The sequence below is a fragment of the Mastacembelus armatus genome, chromosome 16 (genome assembly GCF_900324485.2).
Source record: "Mastacembelus armatus chromosome 16, fMasArm1.2, whole genome shotgun sequence".
Taxonomy (NCBI): Eukaryota; Metazoa; Chordata; class Actinopteri; order Synbranchiformes; family Mastacembelidae; genus Mastacembelus; species Mastacembelus armatus.
In genome coordinates, this window is record NC_046648.1 from 2,169,480 (window position 1) to 2,182,694 (window position 13,215).

Below are 13,215 nucleotides of genomic sequence, written 5' to 3' on the forward strand. Positions count from 1 at the left end.
CAAATCCAGGTGTGTACAGCGGTGCCAGGAGGGAAGTACACTAAACGAGTTGTGGAAACGATTTGCAATGACTTCATTTAGCCTGGCTTGTAATAAGAGTTATAATTATTACTTGGAAAAGGGGGGAAAAAAGGTGGAAAAAATAACAACAGTATTTATAAATGCATTCAGCTCAAAAATCTGCCTACACTGGTGTTTTTTAGTTGATTCCCACAAGTGAATCTGAGTGGTATTTAGGCAACACACTCACACACACACTCACAGTCACACACACACACACACACACACACAGGTTTTTCCAGAGCAGAAGGAGGAAGCCTTGCAGCAAACGAGACTACCAATGCACATTCCCTCTTGTTCCCTCCCCTGCCCGCTCTGCTGTGCTCGGCTCTCCTCTACCACCCCCTCTCCTCTCTGTCTGTCTCTCACTCCAGCAGAAACACTCCTCTGCTCAGTGTGGGGGGATGGGCGCTCTCTCTCTCTCTCTCTCTCTCTCTCTCTCTCTCTCTCCATACTAACATTGAACTACACGGCACAGAAAAAAAAATAAAATAAAAAAAATCCAGACCTTATCTACCAGACAGAGGAGGCATGAACAGTTTCAGAGTCGCCCAACAATTTAGAAATAACTGAGAACTGGCATCTCCCATTCTCAGCCAAATGAAGCAGACATTTTTTGGCACCCACAAGACGCACAGGGTGTGCGCACGAGCATTGAGCAGGGGGAAGGATGGTAATGAGAGAGTGTGTGTGTGTGTGTGTGTGTGTGTGTGTGTGTGTGTGTGTGTGTGTGTGTGGTTGAGGCAGCTTTTGGTAAAAAAAAAAAAAATTAAATACCTAATAAGGTTTAAAATCCTTTTACTTCGACTGATTGAATTTTTTAGAGCGAGTGTCACAAGGCTGCCTTTCAGTTTCTCTTCTCACTCTCGACACACACACACAAATTGTCTCAGTTCACGCACGCACACACACACACACACACACACGCACACACACACCCACCTCTAGGGGGCTTATAGGGGAAAAAAAGGCAGGAAGTACCAGTGAGAAGGCATACTTGATCACATGTACAAACATCGGAACACAATTTAACATTCTGCCTGACACACCCCCCTAATGCACGGAGGCCAGGCAGCTTTGCAGGCTCACATATAATTTCACAGCCACATCATACCACACAGGGTTAATGTGTTTTCCCACATCAGTGCGAGCGCGCAAAGTGGATCACGCTTTATTTTAGTCTGACTGCAGCCCTGCATGAGAAGTGCGTGCACGCATACGAAGCCTTATGTTTAATATGGGCGTATGACCGTGTCTAGACTTTCGTTTTGGGACGCAGTTAAAATGCGGATGTTGTGTTTTAAACTAGGTTAGAGGGTGGGTGAGGGGTAGAGCAGCAGTAGCAGTGAAAAGAGGAACATCTTCTCCGAGTAAAAAGAGAGTTTTAGTTGCTTTTATGAAGACAGAGGGTCTTGCATCCCAGAGACTAGACACAGGGCCAGTTGTGCAGAAACACAGATTTAATGTGGCTTCCTCTCCCCGCCTGACTTAATTTTTCTGCTCTGGCTGCAGCAGAAAGTTGGAGCAGACTTTTGAGGATCCGGGAGGAGGATTTGTAACTACATGTGCCATCTGCTGGACAAAAGACAGACCAAACATAAGAGAACTAGCTCTTGGTCAAAGTCATCGCTACTTCTGCTTATTGATGGTGGTGGTGGCTTTGTTTGAAATGGCTCTACTGAAATTCTGTATTTATATGACCAAGTGGCCCAACATAGCTTTGGACTCATTCAATTACATGTTTCACTTTTGCACATGCTATTTTACTGAATGCTTTGCAAATGCATGTTATATAAAATGATAGCAGCCATGCACTAGCATGCTGTTGTGTATTACATTTTTCCAGAGACCTGAATCTGACATTGATCTTGCATTATAGTTTAATTGCACATTTCTGTTTTTCATTCATCTTGTTTTTTGTTAACAAACACATACAAATGTAATAAATGTACAGGATTTGTAATTATTAGATTTTATTGATATTAAGCAGGGTGTGCTCATTGTTGTATAATGTACAAGCACATTCCCCAGGGGATCAAGTTAATTTCTCTGAGCTAAAAACTAACATTTTTAAAGAATTTATGCATGATAATCAAAATAAGTAGCAAAGAATATCAATATAATTGTTGTTTTCAGTAAATTCCTGTGTAAAGGACCAAAACAGCATAGCAGCAATTACACCAGTTGCTTTATTGATTTTTGTTACTGAATGAATATTACTATATACATGTGCATCCAGGGATGCTTAATATGGACATTTCTCAAAATTATCAGGCCCTCAAACATCTAACATACCAAAAAAAATGAAAATGAGGACCTTTAGATTCAATACTATGTATTAGCCTTTATTTATAATTTCCTTTATTGTTGTCTATGAAGGCATCAATAGAAAAATTAATCACAACTCTCTCATTGACAACTTGGCAGTTACTCCCTGCAGTCATCCTCCTGATGAATTTATGAGTTGTGGTACAACCTTGAAGCTTCCACAGCACCCAAATTTAGTTCCTGTCTCCCTCTCTCCAGACCACTGCTAGAGAGGCTCAGAATTCAGGCCAAGCAAGATGGATGTTGCTTGGACTCCCCTGATGTGCTGCTGCTAAAAAGCCAACCAGTTTTGTCCTTTTATTTAGGCTTTTCAGTTTAGAGGTCCATCATTTCCTCCTCTACAGTCTTTCCACTGGTTTCCATATATCTCTCTTGAACTCCAACAGTACTGCAGGATCAAATGTGAAGGAAAACATAACAGAAGATCACAATTTAAAATCTATATCGTAAGATTCATGGTTATCTTCAGTACAATTCCTTGTGAGTCAGTACAAACACCTGAGCATTCTGTTTTTTACCAACCACGTCCCGTAAATCTTGAAGTTTGGTTTTAGACCAGTGAGTCATGGTGACTCACCACAATGATTAGGAAAGGATACAAGTTGAACTGGAAGTCTGCCCCCACAGCAGCTGACATCATGGCCTGCAGATTCCTTTCCTCCAGGTCTCCAAAGCAGTAGCCATTGGCCTTGTCTACTGCTCGTAAGACCTGAATCATGCTGTCTTTATCCTACAGACAGAAACGAGAAACACTTTGTTAGGGGCCTTCCCATGTAGGAACTCACTGAAACTACGAAACTGATGAAATATTTGCTGGAAACCTTGAGAAAGAACTGTTTGAAGGAAACTGAATCTCTGGTGCTAAGTAACCAGTATAAAAGAAATAGTATCCTGTGGTAGAACTGCCACAAGTCTGTGTTATATGTTGTATATGTTTATATGTAAGCTCCACAAAACCATAAAACCCCAAATTTCATTGGTCTAGAGCTCAGTCTATTGTCCCTCTCAAAGTTTATGGTGTTGTGTTTTCACTTTTTATATCTGGTGTGTAAAATGCCATTGGTAACCAAGGTAACTAGTCGCTGCTTAACAGGGTGCACAAAACATGCACTGCCACCTTTTGTCTAAATTACTAGTAAAACGTGCAGTGATGGCACAGTTGTCTAGTCTACTGTTTCTAGATACACACACACACACACACACACACACACACATTCTCCATAAAGATGAACAAATACAGTGTGCAGACACTCCTTCTACTTCAGTCCAATTGTTCTGCAGAAAATTGATCTAGTCTTCAAGTTTCAAATGATAAATGTGATTTATGATTTACCCCTTAAATGATAAAAAATGAGACGAGCAACTTTGTGAAATGCTTGGGAGGGCGCCAAAGCCTGGCCTAGGTGAATAAATGTTGGATGAGCTTTACTGATGTTCTGTGGTTACATAACTCCTTCTTTGCACCCTGTTCAATCAACAGGCAGAATCATGTATATAATGAGGCCAAGACAATGAAGGTAACAAATGTCTGAAAACATACCTGTACATTGAGAGGCACAAAGGAGACAAGACTATAGTCCTGTATGACCTCTGCCAACTTTTCATTTAGATGGTGGAACTTTTTAAAGAAGGGGTCAGCAGCTAAGTGATCCAGAAGATAAGTCAGGTCCATAACCTCTGTGTAGAAGTCAAGGTTGAAGGCTGTGCAAGAATAAAGCCAGGAAAATGTTACTCGGGTAGAAGAACTTGGGTGTAATTTGTAATATTTTTGTGTGGTAACATTTGTTTTATTTCACTTAAATCGAACATCCCCTAACTTACCCAGTTTGCCATACTGCTCAATCAAGTCCATCTTGGAGAGGACGTTCACGTGAGGCAGCTCCACGTGCAGCATGGTGGACAGGGACGTACACAGCACAGAGATGAACTTGGCTGGGTCAGCACAATAATGAGAGTCCACAAGGTGCACTGCAGTCAGCTAAAAATGCCAAAGAAAGTAGAAGGGAACAACCACCATGACACCCAAAAGCCAATTAAAGGTGAAATCACTTTAATATTTAGTTGATATTCTACACCCATGAACACTGCATGGACAGGTCATCAGTTTAAGGCTTAGGAGACAGGACATCACTCCCATTTCTGTGTGTTTAAAAAGCTCACCCTGAAATTCCACTTCTCCAGCTTTGAGAATATATTCTTTACTGAACTCTGGTGGGTGTAGAGCTCCACCTGGCCTGGACAGTCAAACAAGAAGTAGCAGTCACTGTGCTGTTTCAGCTTGTTCTCTAACCAGTCCAGATTGGCTTCCACGTACTCCATACAGTAGAGAAGCCCACCGTTGGGCCCCAGCTTCAAGCCTTCCATAACATCGTCCAGAGTGACCAGCTCTGAGATATCTACCGTGCAGGAATATGGCAGTCCCTCATTAGCAGGGTCCATGTTCACCACAACCACCTTGCGTCCCAGGTGAGTCAGGAACTCTTGCATTCCTTGACAGTATGTGGTTTTCCCTGAGCCTGGGGGTCCTATGACCACTTGACCGAAACGTAGGGAGGGGGCCGCTCCTGGCAGTCTGGACATGGTTTCAGTGCGACCGGGACTGAAGGGCTGCAGTAGACCACATTAGACAGGACCAGGATGTCAGATGGGGTCACATGCACCGTCCTGTGAAAGATACCAGGATCCAGCTTACTGCTACCTAATAGGGTCAGATATTAGGACTAAAGCAGATGGGCTTCAGAATTGACTTCGGACTCATGATTATATTATACTGGCCTCGATATTTAACGCAATCAAACAATGACAAACAAACTCAGGCACACTGATGGAGCTAGCTAACATTAGCTGCTAACGCTAGATCTATTTAGACCATAACGTTAAAAATGTTAATAATAATGAAGTTGGTGTCATTACTGTTACATTGATATGGACTTTAATTTCTAGATTCAACTAGTATTTCCAACCAATTACCTTTTACCGCCGCTACGTTTGCTTGCGTGTGTCACACTGGTCGACAGCTAACTGGCTAATCTACACGTAGCACAACCGGGTCACGTAAAGGACGTGTCAAAATAAAAGCACAGTTTTTCATGTAATATCGGGAACGACACGAACAACTGCTTCAGCTCGGGAAAGATATCTCGTGTTATTTTAGCTCGGCTTTCAACTAATGAATACAATCCGTGCAGTTCCATACAAATGTGAAGCATTAACTTCATTAGCTTCACATTTAAAGTAAGTTTTTGTAAAGTTTTCATATGTTAAAGTCAGCAATCTGATTACATTGTATTAAATAGAAACACACATAAAAAGTTAAAAAAAAAAGATAAACTCAGCAAAAGTTGAATGAAATGCTTTATTTTTTAATACCAAAGCCCAATATATGTACAAAAATAATAACTTAGTCATCTCCATGGTGCAATTCTGCCACCTGGCTGCCAACCTCTGTACTTCATACTGGTGCTCGGCTGGCGTCTCAGTAATGTGTCTCCCCCATCTATATCTTTGGGTTTATCATACACCGTAGTTATAAAAAAATCTGATTTGGCCTTTTTCACAGGATGTAAGACCAACTTCTCTCCATGATAGCTTCAAAAGAAAGAAATACATAAGTGTATTAGGAGAGCAATAAAAAAACAGCACCCATTAAGTTAAATAACAAAATATTCTATTAAATGTTTTTGTTTTCATTTTAATACTCACCCAAAGCCTCTTTTGCACCTGGGATGTTGGCCCTCATTCTCAAGGGCTTCTGGGATCCCAATCTGACTGTTTCCTAACCCTTCACCATCCTTCCAACCCTGCTTTTCCATGACACGACGACCAATGCCCTAAAAGGGTAAAAAAAAAAAAGAAAATAGAACATTTCCCATAGGCCCAGGTAAAAAAGTCAAATTATTAACTGTGGCAACTTCCTTACCTTAGTAAACCTCTCAAAACTGCCAATAGACTGCCTTTGTCCAGATCCATTTTCAAGGCCTTCCCTCAGCCTTTTTTCATACCGCATTTGGACATAGTCACGAGCATCCATGTCACCACCATCTGTGAGAAGAAGAGCTATGTTTAAGAAAATCTGAAAATTCATATTCAACTCAATAATCAAAGATATATAACAAACTCGAGATACCTTTATCATAGTACACACTCATGTCAACATCCCAGTCATCTGCCGTTTGTTCATCAAAATCTAAAGGAAGGGCAGAAGAGAAATCCGATTTTATTATGCAAATAAATATTACTTGAAATATTAGTGGCAAAACATTCTTTACACACAATCTGACTGTGTTCACATACATTTTACAAAGAGTTAGGAGTTAAGGCTACAAAGTACATCAACATTTATCTGTTAAGGTACCACTTATCCTGCGAGGGGTGGCTGAGCATCTATTATTATAATCATAGACTTGATATTTGTGGAACAACACAAAACAGTTACTGTGCCATATTCCCGAAAAGTACACTAGCTAAAATGACCCTTTCGGTCAGACTTCAACAGATGGCTTACCATTAATCAGAGAACTTAATATATGAGTTTAAACACTCCACATATTTAAAGTGGTAGGGCAGCTTCTGCCAAATGCTGACAAGTATATGAAAGTATTGGTTGCAAACCTCCTTCTTCTTCATGCCAGTATTGGGCATCAGTGTAGAACACCAAGCCTGAGCCGCCCTTTTCCCATTTCAACTCAATCTCCTCTTCATACAGCCTTTCTTTGGTACGCTCCTGGCTCGTTACATCATCATGCAAAGCCTCGTGGCGCTCCCACTCCTCGCAGTAGTCATCATCCTACAACCAACCAGATGAATAATAGGAAAACCACAGTCATGATGACAATTTACCAATATCCCTATATCATCACCTACAGGTACTAATAACAATGCATCTATACAGTAAGTGGAATACTGACGTGCTGATTTAAATGTATACCCACATCATCTGGGTTTGATTGGTTGTCCTCCTCTTCTTTCTGTGGTTCATCTGTCTCTGTTTTTTCTGTACAGTCAGTTCGCTGTGTCAGTCTGGAGGACGGAGCAAACAAAGTGCCTGGTCCCGATATTTCATGTCCAGCTGCTGTTAAAACAGTCTCTTCTGTGGCTGGAAGTGTGCGAGTGTCCTGATACTGGAAAGGCACATTGCCATAGCGGCGGTTGGAGCTGGTCTTGGGAAAAGTGAGGCCCAGCTTCCGAATAATGCGGGGAGGGAGCCGACAGGATTGGATAAGCTGGAGGAACACTTTTACCGAAGTGCCCACGTTCCCATTTTGCATGAGAGCAGGTGGATTCAGCTCGGGAAAGCTTTTGAGGTCGGCCTCCGTAAAATGCTCTGTTAAGGAAACTCTGTGCCGCTGTTCATACTTTGTTTTATAGGGGAATGAGTCATCATCTGAAAGAAATATATTTAAAAAGTTTAGATATACACAGAGCGATAACACGTCACAATTAAACATGACAAAAAAATTATTCCAGTAACAAATGCCTAAATTAATAACATCAATGAAATAATTCCTACACTTTTTATCTGAGAGTTAATTTATCTTTTACCCTCACTAAAATACTGCAACTTTGACAGTTAGGTTACTTTTTATTACAGATGCACCGATTGACTGACAAATATATTTATGAATATATTTTATTTTTAACTTTTTCAAGGCACAGAGCACTATATTTTGTTATGAGAGGATCCTGTAATGTTTATTAATTTCTTTTATTATAAAATAAAAAATTTCATTGAAGAAAATATTTCCGTATATGCTTTCATTACAGTTCGGAAAATTGGAGTCGGCAGGTCACACTTACTGAAAAATCGTAAATCAGCCAAGAAAATTGCAATCGGTGCATCTCTACTTTTTATGTAACGTAGAAAAACACCCATCATCTGATAATTGTAACTTTTTTGTGTATACTTAAATACTATAATTATACATATATAATTATACACTCACACTCACTCCTATGGGCAATTTAGAGTCACCAATCAACCTGACACACATGTTTTTGGACTGTGGGAGGAAACCAGAGTACCTGGAGAAAACCCACACAAGCACAGGGAGAACATGCAGACTCCACACAGAAAGGCCCCTGATGGGTTTCAAACCAGAAACCTTCATGCTGTGAGGCAGCAGTGCTAACCACTAAGTTATGTAGAACAAAACCAAACTAAGTGGGGAGTTTAAGAAAACTTGAGTTCTCATAAACAAACAAGTAATGTTGAAAAAAGTTTTAAATAAAAGCAGCAGAGGCAAATATATGTGTGAAGGAAACAAAGCTTCCACAACACTTGATCCTTCACTTCTCCTACCCCTGCTTTGTGTAATAACGTTGTAACATCCAAACCCAAGATGAGATGATAATAGGCAGCTTTAATTAATGCACACATCTTATTTTCTAAGGCTTGACCCTGCAAAAGCTACAGGATATTCGTCTCCAGTAGAGCGGTACCTGAGACCAGGTTAGCAGATAAATGTTGACACCAACTATGACACAACAGAAACAAATGCACACAGATGATGCCCCTTTTGAGACGCACATGAGAGAGACTCACTAACCTTTGTCATGGGAGACTCTTACTCTTCTGATAACACAACGTCTCGCCAGCCAGTTGCCCTTCGAATCAATCCAGTGATTCCCCGCATACATCCTGACGAACCTGTCAGCCGCTTCGGCACGAACTGAGACCACGCAGCAGCACGACTTCACCGCGGGTCTGGACCCAGAGCTGTTCGTCGGTACCGGCTCGGTGTCAGACGACTTGGAGACGCCTTCTTCGCCGCCACCACAAACCGTATTTTCGGGTCTCTCGGACTCTCTCAGTACCTCTGGCCGGTGGCGGTAGTGGAAACAATGAAACCCTCCGCTTTCTATGAACTGACTGAAATAATTCCTCAGGTCCGCGGAGCGAAAAGCTACAGGAATGTTGCTAATTGCAAAATACACAGAAGCCTCGGTTTCTGCCTCCGCCATGATTGTTTGTGCCCGGACGACAGGCGGCGGAAGTGACGTCACGCCAGCGAGCAGAAGTTGTCACGTGATTATTTTGTATTTTCCGGTTTTGCATTTATAAAGTTATTACCACAAGTTAATAAATTTGATAAAGCTGTTATTCATTAACTGTTTGGGAACATTAACTGTATACAACGTTGTACCCTTTGACTTATTCATATGAAGATGATTATTCAACATTATTTTATTTATATATATATATATATTGTGGGCTAGTGTGTGTATGTATAGGCATATACACGTATTGTGCCTTCATGTGTTTTAGAGATATGTAAGTGTATGTATACTGTTTATTGTATACCAGTGGAAAAAATATGAATTTCTGTTCAGAACCTCTGTGTAGACAATAAAGCAAAGTAAACACTCTGGCAACCTAAAAGTTAAACATTGTGTGTGTATATGTGTGTGTATATGTATATACACACAGATGTATGCCTCAACCATCATGCCTCAACAAATATTACCACTTAAAGGTTCAACAATATAATGTTTCAGTGGTGACAGGAGTATGAGCAAGTTAGTAAAATAATGAGAAGGGACACATTGTACAAAGACAAATAAAACACCATGAACCACAGTTTTCAATGTCTAGAAAGGGTAAATGGTCTGAGTTTGGGGGGAGTCCACACAGAGAGAGGAGGTGGGTGGTTTAATCAACTATATATTCAGTGTGGAGGATCTGGTCTTGCTGGTTTCAAAAGTGACACTCTCCCAGTTACTGTTTCATTCACATCAATAATTTAAGCTTATGAATGTAATATTTTTGAAACAAGTATTAGGCAGCTTGGATTAAGTAGTTCCTGAAAATGTTATAAATAAGATAGTTTCCAGCTATTATTTCAATCCATGTGTTTTGTGAAAAGGATGAAACACTAAGGTTTTTTCTCTGTTTCTGTTTCAAACCTTACACCATCTTCTCCTTTGGGCTGCTCCCTTCAGGGGTCACCACAGCCAATCATCTGCCTCCATTTAACCCTATCCTCTGTATCCTCCTCACCCACACCAACTATCCTCATGTCCTCCTTCACTACATCCAAGAACCTCCTCTTTGGTCTTCCTCTAGGCCTCCTTCCTGGCAGCTCTAACCTCAGCATCCTTTTACCAATGTATTCACTGTCCCTCCTCTGAACATGTCCAAACCATCTCAATCTGGCTTCCCTGGCTTTTTCTCCAAAACATCTAACATGAGCTGTCCCTCTGATGTCCTCATTCCTCATTACTCATTCATTAAAATCTTACACCGTCAATAATGTGATAATGTCATCTCAGCTGTGACTGTAGTCACATATGCACTGTTTCACTGTTTTATCTATGATTTTTTTTTACTGTAGTGGCAACTCCCTCAAACTACAAATCAAGCTGATATCCAGAAATAATGTTTTGAAAAAAGAATAGACACTTTGTCACTTTACACACACAGGCCTCATCACACAAGAAAATAAAACAAAAACAGAAAACAAGCATTAACTGGTAATCCAACCCAACAGTGATAATGAACGATTCTTTACCCTTGATCACATTTAAACTTAAAACGTTAAAAGGAGAAATGAAATCATGGGACTTCAGGGACAGTCTCCTGGCTCAATTTTTAATTTTATATATATCTTTATTTTTAATTTCTGTAAAAAGCAGCATGACCAGTATGACAATATCACTAAGGAGGACAAAAGACAAAATGTTGGATCTCAAAATATTTCACAGTTCTATATTTTAGACCTATTTCAGAGAGACAGTCACGCTGAGGTATGTTGAGTCAGAGTTCATTAACCCAGAGGCTACCTTGTCCTTTGGCCTTCACCTCAACTTTATCGTTCTGTTTTGATAGTAATAGGCAGTAAAACTAGAACCACTTGTCTGGACCCTGACATCACTTTACACATGAAATAATCTCCACTTACTGGGCATAATTGACAGAGACTGTGGCTACAGACAGTTATACCGTCAGTAGGAATATCTCACTAGAGTGGTGTTTTTAAAACACTGGAAGAAAAAATCTTTTTAATCTCTTTGGTATAGACATAAGCATGCAAACAGATGCAAAATCTCTTTCTATGGTGCGAAAATAACACATGAGAGAAGCCATGTTTCCACAGACAGATAATTAATATACTGTGACACACTGTCACAAAAGCACACCATCATTGGGCACTGGAAATTGTAAAATGAAAATAAAGCTTCACAATTCAATTTTAATTGTATTTTGTATTGTATTCTCTTTATTGAAGAAAACACATCAAACCTCTCAAATACCTCGACGCGTTTAAACACAAGGCAACCAAACCACAAACGTAAACATCTGACAGTGTGACCTAGGACATTATTCAAATTGTATTGTTTGAAAATGTACTGTATATGTGACACTCTTGGTCTCAGCTATCATGGATTATTTTGTGGTGTTGTCAGGGTAAGTTAATGTTCACTACTTTTAAGGTAAACCTGACAGAACTGTGGCAAATCAAAAAATGTGAACTGAATTCCGAGAATTTGAATTAAATGATCTTTTCCATGGATTCAAATCACCACACACCTTCACCCTCACCCTCACCTTTGGGTTGATGGCCTCGTGGAGCCAGACAAATGAACCCCCTGGTACATTAGCGGTATAGGTCAAGGTTGACTGTCCATCACATGCAAATGTAATGGTACTACTGAGAGTTCAATCACCTGGAAAAAGTCAATATTCAGGGGATATTTCAGTTTGTATTTATCTTAAAAATAATAGTTGTAAAAAAAAAGGTTTGGGCATTCTTCAGGTGCCAGTCATTACATCATCTGCTTCCTTGATATCAGTAAACAGCGGTTGTTCCACTTATAGAATGAAGGACATTTTATTTTTATTGTCTTGGTAGAGATAAGCGTCTGTCCTCCGTGTCCGTCTCTGCCTGCTCCTAACCTCTATAAACACAGACCTTATCACAAGCATTTACAGCTGTCAGCATATACTTCATGAACTCCCGCGCTGCTGAGTGTAATATAGGTCACTGTACAGAAAGGATCACATTCTTGTTTTATTCTGTATTTGAAGCTGCAGCCCATTTTGATTTATTTCCTGTGAGTATGGACATGCCACACATGAATAATCACTGTGATATCATAATAACATCACCAAGAAATTGAGGCTACGAAACACATTCTAGAGTGTTCTATGAAGAAATGAGTCCAGAGCCTGATGGAGTAAAACAAACACTCGGTGACTGGTGCACCCAGTTGTGTCTTTTATTACAGTTATTCACTTTATGAACTGGCCTTGACTCCACTGCTGTGCGGTTCCTCTGCAACGTCCATCCAGTGATGGTTTCAGGATCCTCATCTTGTGCAGCATGTGTGTGGTTCAGTGAATTGAAGAGCATTATATGTTGTTTCATCTATGATTATACAAAGTTTAGTACATAATGTCTAGACCAAAGGAGTTATCAAAATATGGTTTGTTTATTTGTGACAATAATAAAATCATTTCCTTATCAGTGTCAATCCTCTGTGCCAGGCACAGAGAAGATAATCAGGTTTCTTGTTTCATAATCATCTTCTTTTAACTATCTGTCTGTCTGTCTGTCTGTCTGTCTATTGTTGTGGCTCACTATTGAAAACAGAGTAAACAATCTCAAACACAACAGTTTCATAGTGCATCAAAACCTGAGGCAGTAAAACGTTTCATTGATGCTTTAAACCCTGTTTTTCGTGCCAGTTAATTGGCCAGTGCCAAAAAACTGAAAAGCTGTTTTTGTTTTGTTCATGTTTGAGTTATACAGTTTTCCTCAGTTGCTTTGGTGCATTTCTCAGAACAGAACTGAAGTTTGCACAACACTAAGTGTATTTCTCAAAACACAT

At 40.1% G+C, this 13,215-nt stretch overlaps 2 protein-coding genes across 3 annotated transcripts; both read right to left on the bottom strand.

Moving 5' to 3' along the window:
- Window positions 1–2,230: 2,230 nt before the first annotated feature.
- On the bottom strand, window positions 2,231–5,440 carry gpn2 (GPN-loop GTPase 2). 2 transcript variants are annotated; one of them, XM_026292994.1, is made up of 6 exons: window positions 5,359–5,440; window positions 4,549–5,052; window positions 4,210–4,366; window positions 3,929–4,089; window positions 2,988–3,118; window positions 2,231–2,776 (listed from the first exon to the last, which is right to left on the bottom strand). In XM_026292994.1, exons 2-6 carry the CDS (start codon window positions 4,966–4,968, stop codon window positions 2,704–2,706), a joined length of 942 nt encoding a protein of 313 aa, XP_026148779.1. In that variant the 5' UTR covers window positions 4,969–5,052; window positions 5,359–5,440; the 3' UTR covers window positions 2,231–2,703. The 2 variants fall into 2 exon arrangements, with proteins under 2 accessions (XP_026148779.1, XP_026148780.1); XM_026292995.1 differs by having other exon boundaries at window positions 4,549–5,086; window positions 5,359–5,421.
- Window positions 5,441–5,729: 289 nt separating this feature from the next.
- gpatch3 (G patch domain containing 3) lies at window positions 5,730–9,389 on the bottom strand. Its single transcript, XM_026293738.2, has 7 exons — window positions 8,934–9,389; window positions 7,320–7,771; window positions 7,000–7,174; window positions 6,515–6,574; window positions 6,308–6,429; window positions 6,091–6,218; window positions 5,730–5,976 (listed from the first exon to the last, which is right to left on the bottom strand). The coding sequence occupies exons 1-7, from the start codon at window positions 9,346–9,348 to the stop codon at window positions 5,793–5,795; spliced, it is 1,536 nt and encodes a 511-aa protein (XP_026149523.1). The 5' UTR covers window positions 9,349–9,389; the 3' UTR covers window positions 5,730–5,792.
- Between the last annotated feature and the right edge of the window lie 3,826 nt (window positions 9,390–13,215).